Raw genomic sequence first — 12,330 nt, forward strand, 5'->3', positions numbered from 1 at the left:
AGATGTGGCATTTTGTTGCAAGTGGATGCATGATGAACTTAAAATGAAGGGGAACTCAAGAGCTGGACCTGTGCAATGCAGAAAATGTGCCCTGACGGGCTGTATTATCCAGCTCCATCTTGACTCTGAATCTTTTTTCCTCTTGGGCTCTTCTCCATCTGAGAATGATATGGGTAAGGGCATGTCCCTGACTTCGGGAAGGTGACATTAGGTTCCCTTTCTTTCCCTCTCTCTCCAGGTACCAAGCTCTCCTGATGAAATGTGTTCTGCCCCACTGGGCTCCAGGGGCAGTGTCTGGTGCTGTTGATGCCCTTGTTCGAACTTTCCAGAATGGATAGTCCCCCAAAGCTGACTGGAGAGACCCTCATCGTCCACCACATCCCCCTGGTACACTGTCAAGTCCCAGACAGACAATGCTGCGGAGGGGCAAGTGCAGGTAGCGGGAGCACAAGACCCAATCCCTTCTGCCCACCTGAGCTGGGCATCACCCAGCCTGATCAAGACCTGGGACAAGCCGACTCCCTGCTATACAACAGTTTGCATTCTGCTCCCGGGGGATCTGCGCGATCTGCAGACAGCACCAAGGACAGGGGTCGGGATGGAAGAGGCCCCGGGGCCCCTAAACGACACAATCCCTTTATGCTGCAAGAGGGTATTGCTGAGCCAGGACTTGGTGACCTGTATGATGACAGCATTGGTGATAGTGCCACCCAGCAGTCCTTCCACCTGCACGGGGCTGGCCAGCCCACCTTCCATCCCTCCTCTTTCCAGCTGCCACCACCTGGCCCCAGAGTGGGCAGGCCATGGGAGGCAACACGTAGTCGGGCTGGAGTGGTGGAGGGGCAGGAACAGGAGCCAGTGACCACCTTGGATGCCCAGCAGTGCAGCACTAGCCACAGCTGCCGGCCAGAGCCGGAAGCAGAGACCATGGAGCTGGATGAGTACGGGGGCCCTGGTGGGAGCGGCAGCGGGGGTGGAGCCAGTGATACCTCTGGCTTTTCCTTTGACCAGGAGTGGAAACTCAGTTCAGATGAATCCCCAAGGAACGCCAGATGCTCAGGCTTAGGACCCCAGCACTGCCGCTGCAGTAGCACATCCAGTCAGTCTGAGGCGGCTGACCAGTCCATGGGCTATGTGAGCGACTCCTCCTGCAACAGCTCAGACGGTGTGCTGGTCACCTTCAGTACCCTCTACAACAAGATGCACGGCAACTCCCACGCCAATCTCAACTCTGTCCCGCAATCTTGCAGCGACTCTTCCTTCTGCAGCCACTCAGACCCCAGCGCCTTCTACCTGGACCTGCAGCCCTCCCCAGCTGAGTCTAAGATGTCTTGTGAGTCCCACCACCCTGACAGCGGAGGGAGGGAAGGTGGCTATGGTTGTCCTCATGCCTCATCTCCTGAGCTTGATGCCAACTGCAACTCCTACCGCTCGCACTGTGAGCCCTGCCCAGCTATGGCTGACCTCACAGCCTGCTTCCAGAGCCAGGCCCGTCTTGTTGTGGCCACACAGAATTACTATAAACTTGTCACCTGTGACCTGTCCTCCCAATCATCCCCAAGCCCAGCTGGCTCTTCCATCACCAGCTGCTCAGAAGAACACACCAAGATAAGTCCTGCACCAGGCCCTGGCCCAGACCCTGGCCCTAGACAGCCCTCTGAGTATTACCTGTTCCAGAAGCCAGAAGTCCAGCCGGAGGAACAAGAAGCAGTGGGCTCCGAAGTGGAAGCACCCGCTCCCGTGGGCCCCACTGTGATCGAGGGGCAGGTGTACACTAATACTTCACCCCCCAACCTCAGCACCGGACGTCCGCGCTCTCGAAGCTACGACCGCGGCCTAGAGCGCAGCCCTCCTATCCGCCTGGGCTCACTGGAACGCATGTTGAGTTGCCCAGTACGCCTGAGTGAGGGCCCTGCAGCCCTGACTGGGCCTAGTTCCCCACCTCGGCGGGTTACCTCCTTTGCTGAACTCGCCAAGGGCCGGAAGAAAGCTGCAGGCTCTGGCTCCCCCCCACTGCGAGTGAGCGCTGGGGACTCCTCCCTGGAGTTCTCACCCATCCAGGAAACCCAGCAAGATAGGGTGGGCCCACTAGATGAGGGCACTCACTGTAGCCATAGCCTACCACCCATGCCCTTGGGGCCAGGCCTGGACCTACTTGGCCCAGAGCCCTGGTCCACCCAGGTCTGTCAGGGCCCCCAGTCCAATGAGATGCCACCTGCTGGCCTCAGAGCTGCTGGGCAAGGCCCCCTGGCCCAGCTGATGGATCCAGGGCCTTCTCTCCCAGGGAGCCCAGCCAGCAGCCATACCCAGAGGGATGCAAGAGCTAGAGCTGACGGTAAGGAACCTAAAGGCTGGAGAATACCAGGGTGTGTGCATAGCCTCCTCAGTAGTAGGGCCCTGCCCACCACCCCACGCATACCACTAGAGGTCCCTCAGCCTAGATCAATCATCTTTCCAGTCCAGAGCATGTCCTACGGTTGTAATAGGGGGAAGGAGGATGGAGAATAAAAAATACACCAAGGAGATAAAATTAGCACAACTTAGAGATTGATGTATCGGGAAAGGAACTACCTAAAAGATTGTGATTCTAGGCCTGGATGACTGGAAGGATGTTGATAACGTGGTTAGGGAGTGCAAACACAGAAGTAGATTTACTGGAAAAGGAATAAGGCATGAGTTCCATTTTGGACATTAAGGAATTTGCAGTGTTTAAGGGAAATGTCCAACAGGCAAACCACCCTGGGTATCAGTAAGGTCATTCTTTGACCAGTGATTGTAGCCACTCTTCAAAGAACCTGAGACCTGACACTTAACCTTTAAGCCTCCCGGGCCAGCTCTTTCCCTATTTACTTTATTACACGTAACTAATTATTTTTTAAAAGCTCTGTGTTAAGTGGGTGCTGGTGATAGATGAGAGGAACAATCTCTGTCCTCAAGGAGTTGCGATGAAGGGTGGAAACAGAAAAGGAAACAAAATTAAAATGTAGAGATGGCAGTGTGTGGTACTAGTCTATGAGAGGGTTAGCTAAACAGACCAGAATGTCAGAGGAGTGCTAATACGGTTTACATTTAAGCACAGTCTAGAGAAATGATTAGGAATAGGCTTCGTGGAGACTCGTAAAAAGAACATTCTAGGCCCATACAGTAGTCTGTACAGAATCACAAAGGCACAGAGTATCTTGATGCTTTCCAGAAACTGCAAATAATTTAGTATAGCCATAGTGGAATGTGAATGGAACCATTAAAGGATTTTAATCAGGGAAGTGGCATTTTTTGGTTTGTAACAGCATAGTGGCATGTTTTGATTTGCATTTTAGAAAGATCTCTGATTGGTTGGGTGGAAGGTAGATTAGAAAGGATGTCTCCCTGGAGGTCAGGAGACCCCTGTGATCAGAGAGTCATTGGAATAAAAATAGTAGTTGAAGCTATGAGTGGATGAGAACATCCAGGGAGAATGTGTATAAAGGGAATGATGGACAGAGCCCTGGGGATACAGCGATTTAAGGTTGAGCAGAGCAACCCTCAAAGGCGACTGAGAAGAATTAGCCAAGAAAATAGAGGGAAAACCAGGAGAGGGTGAAGTCACAGGAGCCAAAGGAGGAGAACGTTTCAAAAAGAGTTAGGTTCAACAAATGAGATCTGAAAAGAAATCACTAGGATTAAGGCTTAAGAATCCCAAGAGCAGCATTTGGGAGTGGCCAGGGCAGAAGCCAGATCTCAGAAGGTTTGGAAGGAAAGGGGAGATAAAGCAGGGGAAAGGTCGATAAAGGGGAATTGGCTGTCTGTAGCCTTAGGTTGGTCTGTTGGCTTCTCAAAGGAAAGGGGTTAAAAAATCATAAATGGTGTTATCTCTGCTGTTAGGGAGATCACAGTCTATCAGAAGACTTCACACTCCTAAACATACACAGAGGAGGTGCCCTTGGGGAAGGGATGCAGGAGGGTCTCTAGGGAAGAGGGGGGTCAGGAACAGCAGGGATTGGCCAGAGTCCTTTGGAACCACGCTCTTCTGAGATTGCAGTGTCTGGTGGGTGATATCTAGGCACAGGGGATGCTGTGGCTTGCACTCTGAGGGCAAGAGCAGCCCTGGTCAGAGATGGGAGGAGAGGCCTTAAAAGTGTTTTTGCTATCAAGAATTTTCATATTGAGATGCTGTTTTGTTCCATAAGTCTCCAGTGACTTACCACAGGGCTTTTTTCTTGGTTCTGTACAACTTTTTTTTTATATCAAAAAATGATGACAAAAGAAGTGAGATCTCTTTGAGATTCTGAGCAGCAGAATCAAGATTCAAAAGGGTTTTACCAAGCCAGGAAAGAACGTTTTGTTCTTTCAGGGACCAATATGAACTTTGATAATGTAAGCTATACTTGAGTTGATTTGGGGTATTTAATTGATTGCAAACTCAGAATGAGTCAGCAGTTTGGAAGGGCTTCCAGAAAGTTAAAATGGTTGGATTCACTTAGAGACTCGAGAAGGGAGGAGTTGATAGTCCCCCTCACCCTTGTGAACCACTTGGAGCCCACCTGGAAGTTCTGGACACTCCATTTTAAGAGGGAACTGAGGGGCTGAGGCTGTGTCGCCCACAGAAGAACAGACTTGGGTGAATATGGTCTCTATCTCCAATTTTCTTAAGGGCTGTCACATAGAAAATGAGAAAACTTATTCCCTGTATTCCCTGAGGGTAGAACTGATACCCACTCCCCACAGGAGACACCCCTCCCCCTTCCCTGATCTTACTCCCTGAGAACTTAGCAGGGAGGATTTTTAAAAGAGTAGGAATAGATAGTCTAATTCAGACATACTCTACATAGCATGTACAGTAAAGCTGGGATTGGGAGGGCCCACTCTGATAGCCAGCGTCAGCTCAGTCTTGAAATTTGGTATTTAAATAAGTGGAGAGGATGAAGACCTTCCCAGTAGGAAAAGCAGTGTGCTTAAAGATGGGAATGGTGGGGGGAAGAGTGGTGTCAATGAGCATGGCAGGTGTGGACGTTTGAGGGGAGAGCAGCTAATGTGTGGCAGGTGTGGACACCTACCTGACTGAGAAGATTAGACTTTGTTCTGTGGGCAATAGCGCCACAGGAAATAAAATACTTCCTAAAGCTGGTATATGTAAGAAGATTTGGGTGCAGTGAGACTATACTGAACCGAGGATGACAGTGAGGCTTCACTCATTTAACAAATCTTTATTCAGTACCTACCATGCACCAGGGTCTGTTCTAGGCACTGGGGATACAGCAGTAAACAATTTAAAAATCCCTGCTTTTCTGGAGCCCTTATAAGGAGTAATGGACAATAAACAAATAAGATAATTTCTGATAGTGAAAAATGGCTAAAAAGGCAATAAAACAGGGTGATGAGAGCATGACTTGCCAGAGGGACTGGGGTGGTCAGAGGTCTTAATGAAGTGATGCTTGAGCTGATGCCTGAATGATGAGACAATTTCAGCGAGAACAAGAGGCCCCGAGATGTTAATGAACTTGGCATGTTGAAGGACAGAAGAAGGTATTGCTGGAGCATAGTGAGCAAGGGAGAATGACAAGGGTTGTTCTCTGATCACTGACTGGGAATAGCAGGAGGGTATAGTCTGAAAATGTCCACTGAGAGTGGTTCTGAAACATCTCCCTTACAGGGTTGTGGTCACCATCCCCTTAAGACTCGCTGAAGTAAATAAATGGGGAAAGACGAGGAATAGGAAAATCCAGCATGATATCATTTCATGTGTAGTACAATGTGGTAAAGAGAACATTAGCCCCGAAGTCAAACTCTGACTTAGGCAGAATTCTAGCTCTGCCGCTTTCTAGTTGTGTGACCTTGGGCGAATGACTTAATCTCTAAATTTCCAATACCCAGATCTTTCAAGTATGGATACTAATTCCTTCCTCAGAACTGTGGAGCCAGGAGTGCCAATGAGCCACACCCAGGGTTTCAGGTGGTATGGATGCTTATAGCGCCACCTTGTGTTCTCTCACATGTTGACAGTGTGTGCAGTGTTTCATTAGCAGCATAGCTCATACACAAAGACTTTCCCTCTGTGCAGTGTCCTGTTGTGTGAGTGAGTCCCATGTTTTGGAGTGAGACCCATGTTTTGAGGGACACTAACTAGAAGACTGGCTGAAAGAACAGGAGAGGACCACTCCTCTATGTAGAGGGAGCAGATGTGGACTCTGGGGCTCCAATATCAGGATCATGAAAGAGTGGGAGTAGGGTGGATAGGGTGACAGGGGGCTAATTCTAGCTGCAAGTAAAGAAATATTTTATTGTGGTTAGATTTGCTCAAAAATGAAATGTGTCAGCTCTAGTGGAGACAGGGGATGATGGGCGAAAGCTTGAAGTAAATTAACATCTTGACCCTGAAAATATATTACTAACTCCAAGTCTTTAGGCCTTAGAAACAGAGAAAATGATGTTTCTGCCATTGGCAGAAATGGAAATCATCAGGAGAATGAATGAGGTGTTTTAAAATGGCAAATTTTAAATGAAAGCAGAACCCTAAAGCAGAATGATCTAGAGATCAAGAAGAAGGTTGGGGCTAAAGCCATGGGTTCAGGAGTCGCCTGTACGACTGTCTGAATGTGAACAAGGCAGGGAAGAAAGTGTAGAGTGAAATATAAGAATTGAGCCTTAAGATACGCCCATCTTTGAAGTCAAGGAAATGAAGAAGGGCTGAACAGTCAAGAGGTACAAGACAGGTCAATATCATAAAAACACTAGGAAAAGTTTTACAAAAGACAGGAGGAGCACATTCCACAAACTTGAATTACCCCTACCCCATTCAGTTCCTTCAGCCAGGTCCTGCCCCTCTCATCCCCTTTCCCCAGGGAGCATCATCTCCTGACTGCTTCTTGTCTTCCCCTTATGTGAGTTTCAGTGTTCATCTGATTCCTTCTCCATCCCTGTTGCCGCAGGGGGTGGTGCTGAGAGCCGACCAGTCCTTCGCTACAGCAAGGAGCAGAGGCCAACCACGCTGCCCATCCAGCCCTTCGTGTTCCAGCACCACTTCCCCAAACAGCTGGCCAAGTCCCGGGCCCTCCACAGCCTCTCCCAGCTCTACAGCCTCTCGGGCTGCACCCGTGCACCGCAGCGTGCCCCCCTGGCTGCCCCCACTGCTCAGGTCCCAGCCCACACTCCTTCAGGGGAGTCTCAGGCATCCACCAGCGGAGGTGCCAGGAAAGCTGGGCCTGAGCCACAAACCTCACGGCCGTCACCCCTGGGCAGCTACTCCCCCATCCGGAGTGCCGGCCCCTTTGGGCCCAGCACCGACTCTTCTGCCTCCACTTCGTGCTCCCCTCCCCCAGAGCAGACCACAGCCACAGAAAGCCCACCTCCATGGGGCCGCTCCTGTCCTCCTGCTGTCCGGCCTGCCACCTCCCAGCAGCCACAAAAGGAGCATCAGAAGATACTGACCTTGGCTGAGTACCGACTCCATGGAACAGGAAGCTTGCCTCCTCTGGGCTCCTGGAGATCTAGCCTCAGCCGGGCAGAGAGCCTGGCCCGGGGAGGTGGTGAGGGCAGCATGGCTTCCAGGACCAATAATGGTATGAGGTTCAGTGCCTGCCCCCCACATCACCCCAAGCAAGCTACCTCCCCACTGAATGGTTTCTTATACTCCAGCTTGGGGTCAGAGGTTACGGTGTTTGCATCTGTGGCTAACATCCCAACCCTCATGTTTTATATGGGCCCACTGGGTGGGTATGAAATGCTGTCTTCTAACTATTTCCTTTCTCTTTTGCTAATCTGTTCTGCTTTCAGCCAACCATCTATCCCCTCAAGCACTCAAGTGGAGGGAATACAGGAGGAAGAACCCTCTAGGGCCACCTGGTTTGTCAGGGAGCCTAGACCGAAGGCCACAGGATGGTCGACTGGCCCGAAGGAACCCCATCTTTGAGTTCCCTGGTTCCCTCGGTGCTGCTGGCCATCTGAACTGCCGGCTGAATGGTGTGTGGGCCAGGTCCCCAGTAAACCCAGGGCAGGCTCTGCCATAGCTGGGAGGGGCTAGAGAAGGGGTCAGTCCCAAAAATCACACGGCTCAGAGGGTATGAGGCACAGAAGTGAGCTGCAACTCAGAAAGAGAATTGCTTGGGATTGATTTTTCTCTTCTTTTCAGGTCAAGTAGTGAAGCCGTTACCACTGACCTGCCCTGACTTCCAAGACCCCTTTTCCTTGACTGAGAAGCCTCCAGCTGAGTTCTGTCTGTCCCCAGATGGCAACTCAGAGGCTGTTTCCATTGATCTCCTTCAGAAAAAAGGTGAATTATTAACTCCTAGCTCCGGACGGGAAATCTGCTATCACTACCTGTTTGTGCCTGTTGCCCTACTATCTAGCCCTTCAGAATATTTCCCTGTTTTAGAACTCCAAGTGCTGGGAGGGAATTAGAGAGCACAGGTACTGGGGCAAGAGGCAGAAGTCTTTGTACTGTGGATCGTGAGTATTTGCAAGTGAGCAAGGATCCTTTATCAGATGCTTAAGAATCAGGTTTTAGTTTCCTCCCTCAGGGAGCTAAGTATAGTGAGGGAGACTCCCATGTGCTATACTGGGGGAGCTCAAGTGCTACAAGCTCTAGCGGTTTGGGTAAACATGATGGTAACATCTTATAAGGTAAGGACTGACAAGGAACCAGTCTATTTAGCAGACCTGTTTAAGTGAGATGATGGGGAGAGGACTGAGCATAACTGCGGGCCTTAGAGAAGCAGCCTGTGAAAGGGAGAAAGATGAAGCTAAAGTCCCTCGCAGAGGCAGAGTGGGGGACTCAGAGTTTAGGGAGAGGGAAGAACCTTAGGCAAGAAGGGGAATAGCCACCTTCCTCCAAGTTGGAAAGGGATTAAGAGAGGGCAGGTGGGAAGGAAGATAGTTGTAATGTAGTTCTGTCTTTTGGATGGACAGGGAAGTTGAATTCATCACCAGTGGCCTCTGTTCTCTGTGTGAAGTAGTGCCAAGGGCTTGAGAGAGAGGCGTCAAGATTTGGCAAGGCAACTTGAGAGCATAGCAAAGGGTGCTACAAGGCACACATCAAAGAAGTGCCCCTCCCAGGCACTGGTGTGAGTAGCGCTGGACTTTCTCCAACAACAGCCAATAGCCTGGTTTCTCAGAGTGGAGAGGACAGATGGTTAGAGTGATCCAGGTTTGCAGCAAGAGGGCAAGGAAGTGAGGATGTTGACTGTCTTGACCATGGAATCATTGAGGTGGGTCTGGGCAGGGAGGCGAAAACAGGAGGGGCTTGAGAACCGAGCAAAAACAGGAAGAGGCCGGGGCCTGGTGTGTGTGCAGGGACAGAGAGAGAGAGTGAGTGAGTGTGTGTGTGTGTGTGTGTGTGTGTGTGGAAGCCCTTCCCTCTCCCCACTGAAGGCTCAGTCCCAGCTGAGTTGCCCAGGGACTTGATTAGGGACCCATCACATCAAATTCTCACTTGCAGGGCTGGTGAAAGCTATTAACACGGCTGTAGACCTCATTGTGGCCCATTTTGGCACAAGCCGGGATCCTGGGGTAAAGGTAGGCAAGAAACTGTGGAGAGCTGAGCTCTACCCTGCTGACCCTCACCTATTCTCTGCTACCACCTGCCCTTGCTCTCTTGCCTCTAGAACTCAGAGTTGGGTACTTAGAGATGGGGATCGCAAGAGAAGCACCGTAAGGACTAAGAGAGTCAGAGAGGACCAAGGTCAGGCTCCAGATGATTCCCTGTACTTCCCTACTGCATCCACAGGCAAAGCTGGGGAATAGTTCTGTGAGCCCCAATGTAGGCCACCTGGTTCTGAAGTACTTGTGCCCTGCGGTCCGGGCGGTGTTGGAGGACGGGCTCAAGGCCTTTGTGCTAGATGTCATCATTGGGCAACGGAAGAACACCCCGTGGAGTGTGGTTGAGGCTTCCACACAACTAGGTAAGTGCTGGCTGGCAAGATAGGGACCCCAGGCTGAATTTTAGGGTTCCAGGATTGGGCACGTGACCTCCAACTCTGGCTTCCTCCCAGGCCCATCCACCAAGGTCTTGCACGGCCTGTACAACAAAGTCAGCCAATTCCCAGAGCTCACCAGTCATACCATGCGCTTCAACGCCTTCATCCTCGGCCTGCTCAAGTGAGTGTGTGGAAATCTACAAACCACCGGTCCCCTCCCCCAGGCTCTGGCACCTCCGAAGAACCAGCTCCCTAGACTGGGTCAGAAAGGGTGGATCTGCAGGATCTTTGGCCAGGGCCCAGGCTCACTCTCTCCCCACCTAGCTACAGCCTCTCTCAGTAGGTCACTGGTCTCCCACCAGACCCATCAGTCTCTGGCACTGATCACCAACATGGTCTTCTGCTTTTACAAATCTATAATCTGGCTCATTTGGAAATTAACCTGGTTCTCAGTTTCTTTGGATATTGTAACCCTGATCCTGTCCATTCCAGCACTGCTTCCAAATCCTGCTTGACCCACTTCACCTTGGCACCCACATCACAGTATCCTTCTTTTCTCAAGTATGGGCCAAGGTTATCCCCTTTGGTCCTGAGCTATCCTGTACTCTCACTCAGTAGCTGCCCTGACTTCTTGGGTCATGGGCAAGCCAACTCCATTCTAAGAGGAAGTGATTGGCTTGTGAATCACATGTTCACCCCCTCCCTATTAACCAGGTAGCATCACTGCCATAGCAGGGAGATGTTCACCTACACCTCTGCCCTGTGCGTGACCCCCCCATATCTGTCTTCTTTGTATCTTACCATCTGGCTATATCCACACAAGACTCAACTCTCTTCACCTCTCTCCCTACAGCATCCGGTCCCTGGAGTTCTGGTTTAATCACCTCTATAACCATGAAGGTAATGCTCAGAACCCTGCTGTGTCTTGCAAACTCAACAGAGGCCAGACATTGGAGGATCAAAAGAGGGAGGCACAGCTGTCTTTTCAGATACTAGAAGTGGGGAGGAGAACCACACAAGCTTTCATCCTCACGGCTTGGGCTTCTACCCAAGTCCTCTCCCAGCTTCTGCTTGTGTTAGAGCCTTGGAGTCAGCGGGATACTCAGGCAATCTGGGAGTCAGGGTGGCCAGGAACCTCTCTCCTCTGAATTCACGGCTGCCACTTAAGATTGTGGAGCTTCTGCACTGCACAACTTCAGAAGGCATTGTTTACACTGTAGTGCATCTAAGTGGCACGGCACACAGCCTGTGCAGCAGTACGCAGTGGCTCCACCCAGGTTGCCTTTCACAGGCCCACCCCAGGCCGGGCTCTGCTTCTGTGTGGCTCAGTCCCTCTCTCTTTCTCCCCTAGATATCATCCAGACCCACTACCAGCCGTGGGGTTTCCTGAACGCGGCGCATACAGTGTGCCCTGGCCTCCTGGAGGAACTGCTGCTACTGCTCCAGCCCCTGGCCCTCCTGCCCTTCAGCCTCGACCTGCTGTTCCAGCACCGGCTGCTGCAGAGTGGGCAGCGGCAGCGGCAGCACAAGGAGCTGCTGCGGGTGTCCCAGGACTTGCTGCTGTCCGCCCACTCGACACTGCAGCTGGCCCGCTCCCGGGGCCAGGAGGGCCCTGGAGACATGGACGGGGCGGCCCATGGGGAGCGGGTGAAGGGTGTGGGGGCCCCAGAAGGTGGAGAAGATGAGGAAGAAGAGAAGGAGACAGAGGCAGCTGGGAGCTCAGGGCGTGGCAGGTGGGCCCGAAGTGGGCAGGCTGGCTGGTGGTACCAGCTCATGCAGAGCTCCCAGGTCTACATCGATGGATCCATTGAGGGTTCTAGGTTCCCCCGGGGTGGCAGCAATAGCAGCAGCGGCAGCAGCAGTGAGAAAAAGAAAGGGACAGGAGGTGCGGGGCCACCCCCCCGAGAGGGAGTCGTAGAGGGAGCTGAGGCCTGCCCTGCCCCTGAGGAGACCCTTGGCCGGGAGAGGGGCTGGCCCTTCTGGATGGGGAGCCCCCCTGATTCTGTACTGGCTGAGCTGAGGCGCAGCCGGGAGAGGGAGGGGTCCACTGCCCCCCCAGCAGAAAATGAGGAAGGAGCCTTAGAGCCTTCACCTGGGGTCATCAAGTGGGGACACCTCTTTGGGTCCCGAAAGGCTCAGCGGGAGGCCCGGCCCACAAACAGGTAAGAGACAGCCCCTGGTGTAGACAGACGGGCAGGGGGGCCTGCTGTAAGCCAGGGCACAGACAGAGCCAGAGCCCGGCCACTATCCCCTAGGCTACCCTCGGACTGGCTCAGCCTGGACAAGTCCATGTTCCAGCTAGTGGCGCAAACAGTGGGTGCCCGCCGGGAGCCAGAGCCCAAGGAGAGCCTGCAGGAGCCACACTCTCCAGCCCTGCCTTCCAGCACTCCATGGTGAGCCCTGGGAGCAGAAGGATTTGGGGGCTGGGTTTGGCTCTGGGTGG

The 12,330-nt window shown here is 52.2% G+C and overlaps 1 protein-coding gene across 3 annotated transcripts in view; it reads left to right on the plus strand.

Moving 5' to 3' along the window:
• RUSC2 (RUN and SH3 domain containing 2) overlaps positions 1 to 12,330 on the plus strand; it is a 61,157-nt gene that overhangs the window by 48,093 nt on the left and 734 nt on the right. For all 3 annotated transcript variants that reach the window (XM_081236301.1, XM_081236302.1, XM_081236300.1), the window contains 10 exons: positions 239 to 2,335; positions 6,906 to 7,535; positions 7,750 to 7,935; positions 8,105 to 8,245; positions 9,410 to 9,486; positions 9,698 to 9,872; positions 9,963 to 10,068; positions 10,741 to 10,787; positions 11,239 to 12,049; positions 12,143 to 12,280. In XM_081236301.1, the coding sequence (XP_081092427.1) occupies positions 307 to 2,335; positions 6,906 to 7,535; positions 7,750 to 7,935; positions 8,105 to 8,245; positions 9,410 to 9,486; positions 9,698 to 9,872; positions 9,963 to 10,068; positions 10,741 to 10,787; positions 11,239 to 12,049; positions 12,143 to 12,280 (4,340 nt within the window). In that variant the 5' untranslated portion in view covers positions 239 to 306. The remainder of the gene's footprint in view (positions 1 to 238; positions 2,336 to 6,905; positions 7,536 to 7,749; positions 7,936 to 8,104; positions 8,246 to 9,409; positions 9,487 to 9,697; positions 9,873 to 9,962; positions 10,069 to 10,740; positions 10,788 to 11,238; positions 12,050 to 12,142; positions 12,281 to 12,330) is intronic.

Source organism: Mesoplodon bidens (genome assembly GCF_964165515.1).
Source record: "Mesoplodon bidens genome assembly, chromosome: 6".
Classification (NCBI taxonomy): domain Eukaryota; kingdom Metazoa; phylum Chordata; class Mammalia; order Artiodactyla; family Ziphiidae; genus Mesoplodon; species Mesoplodon bidens.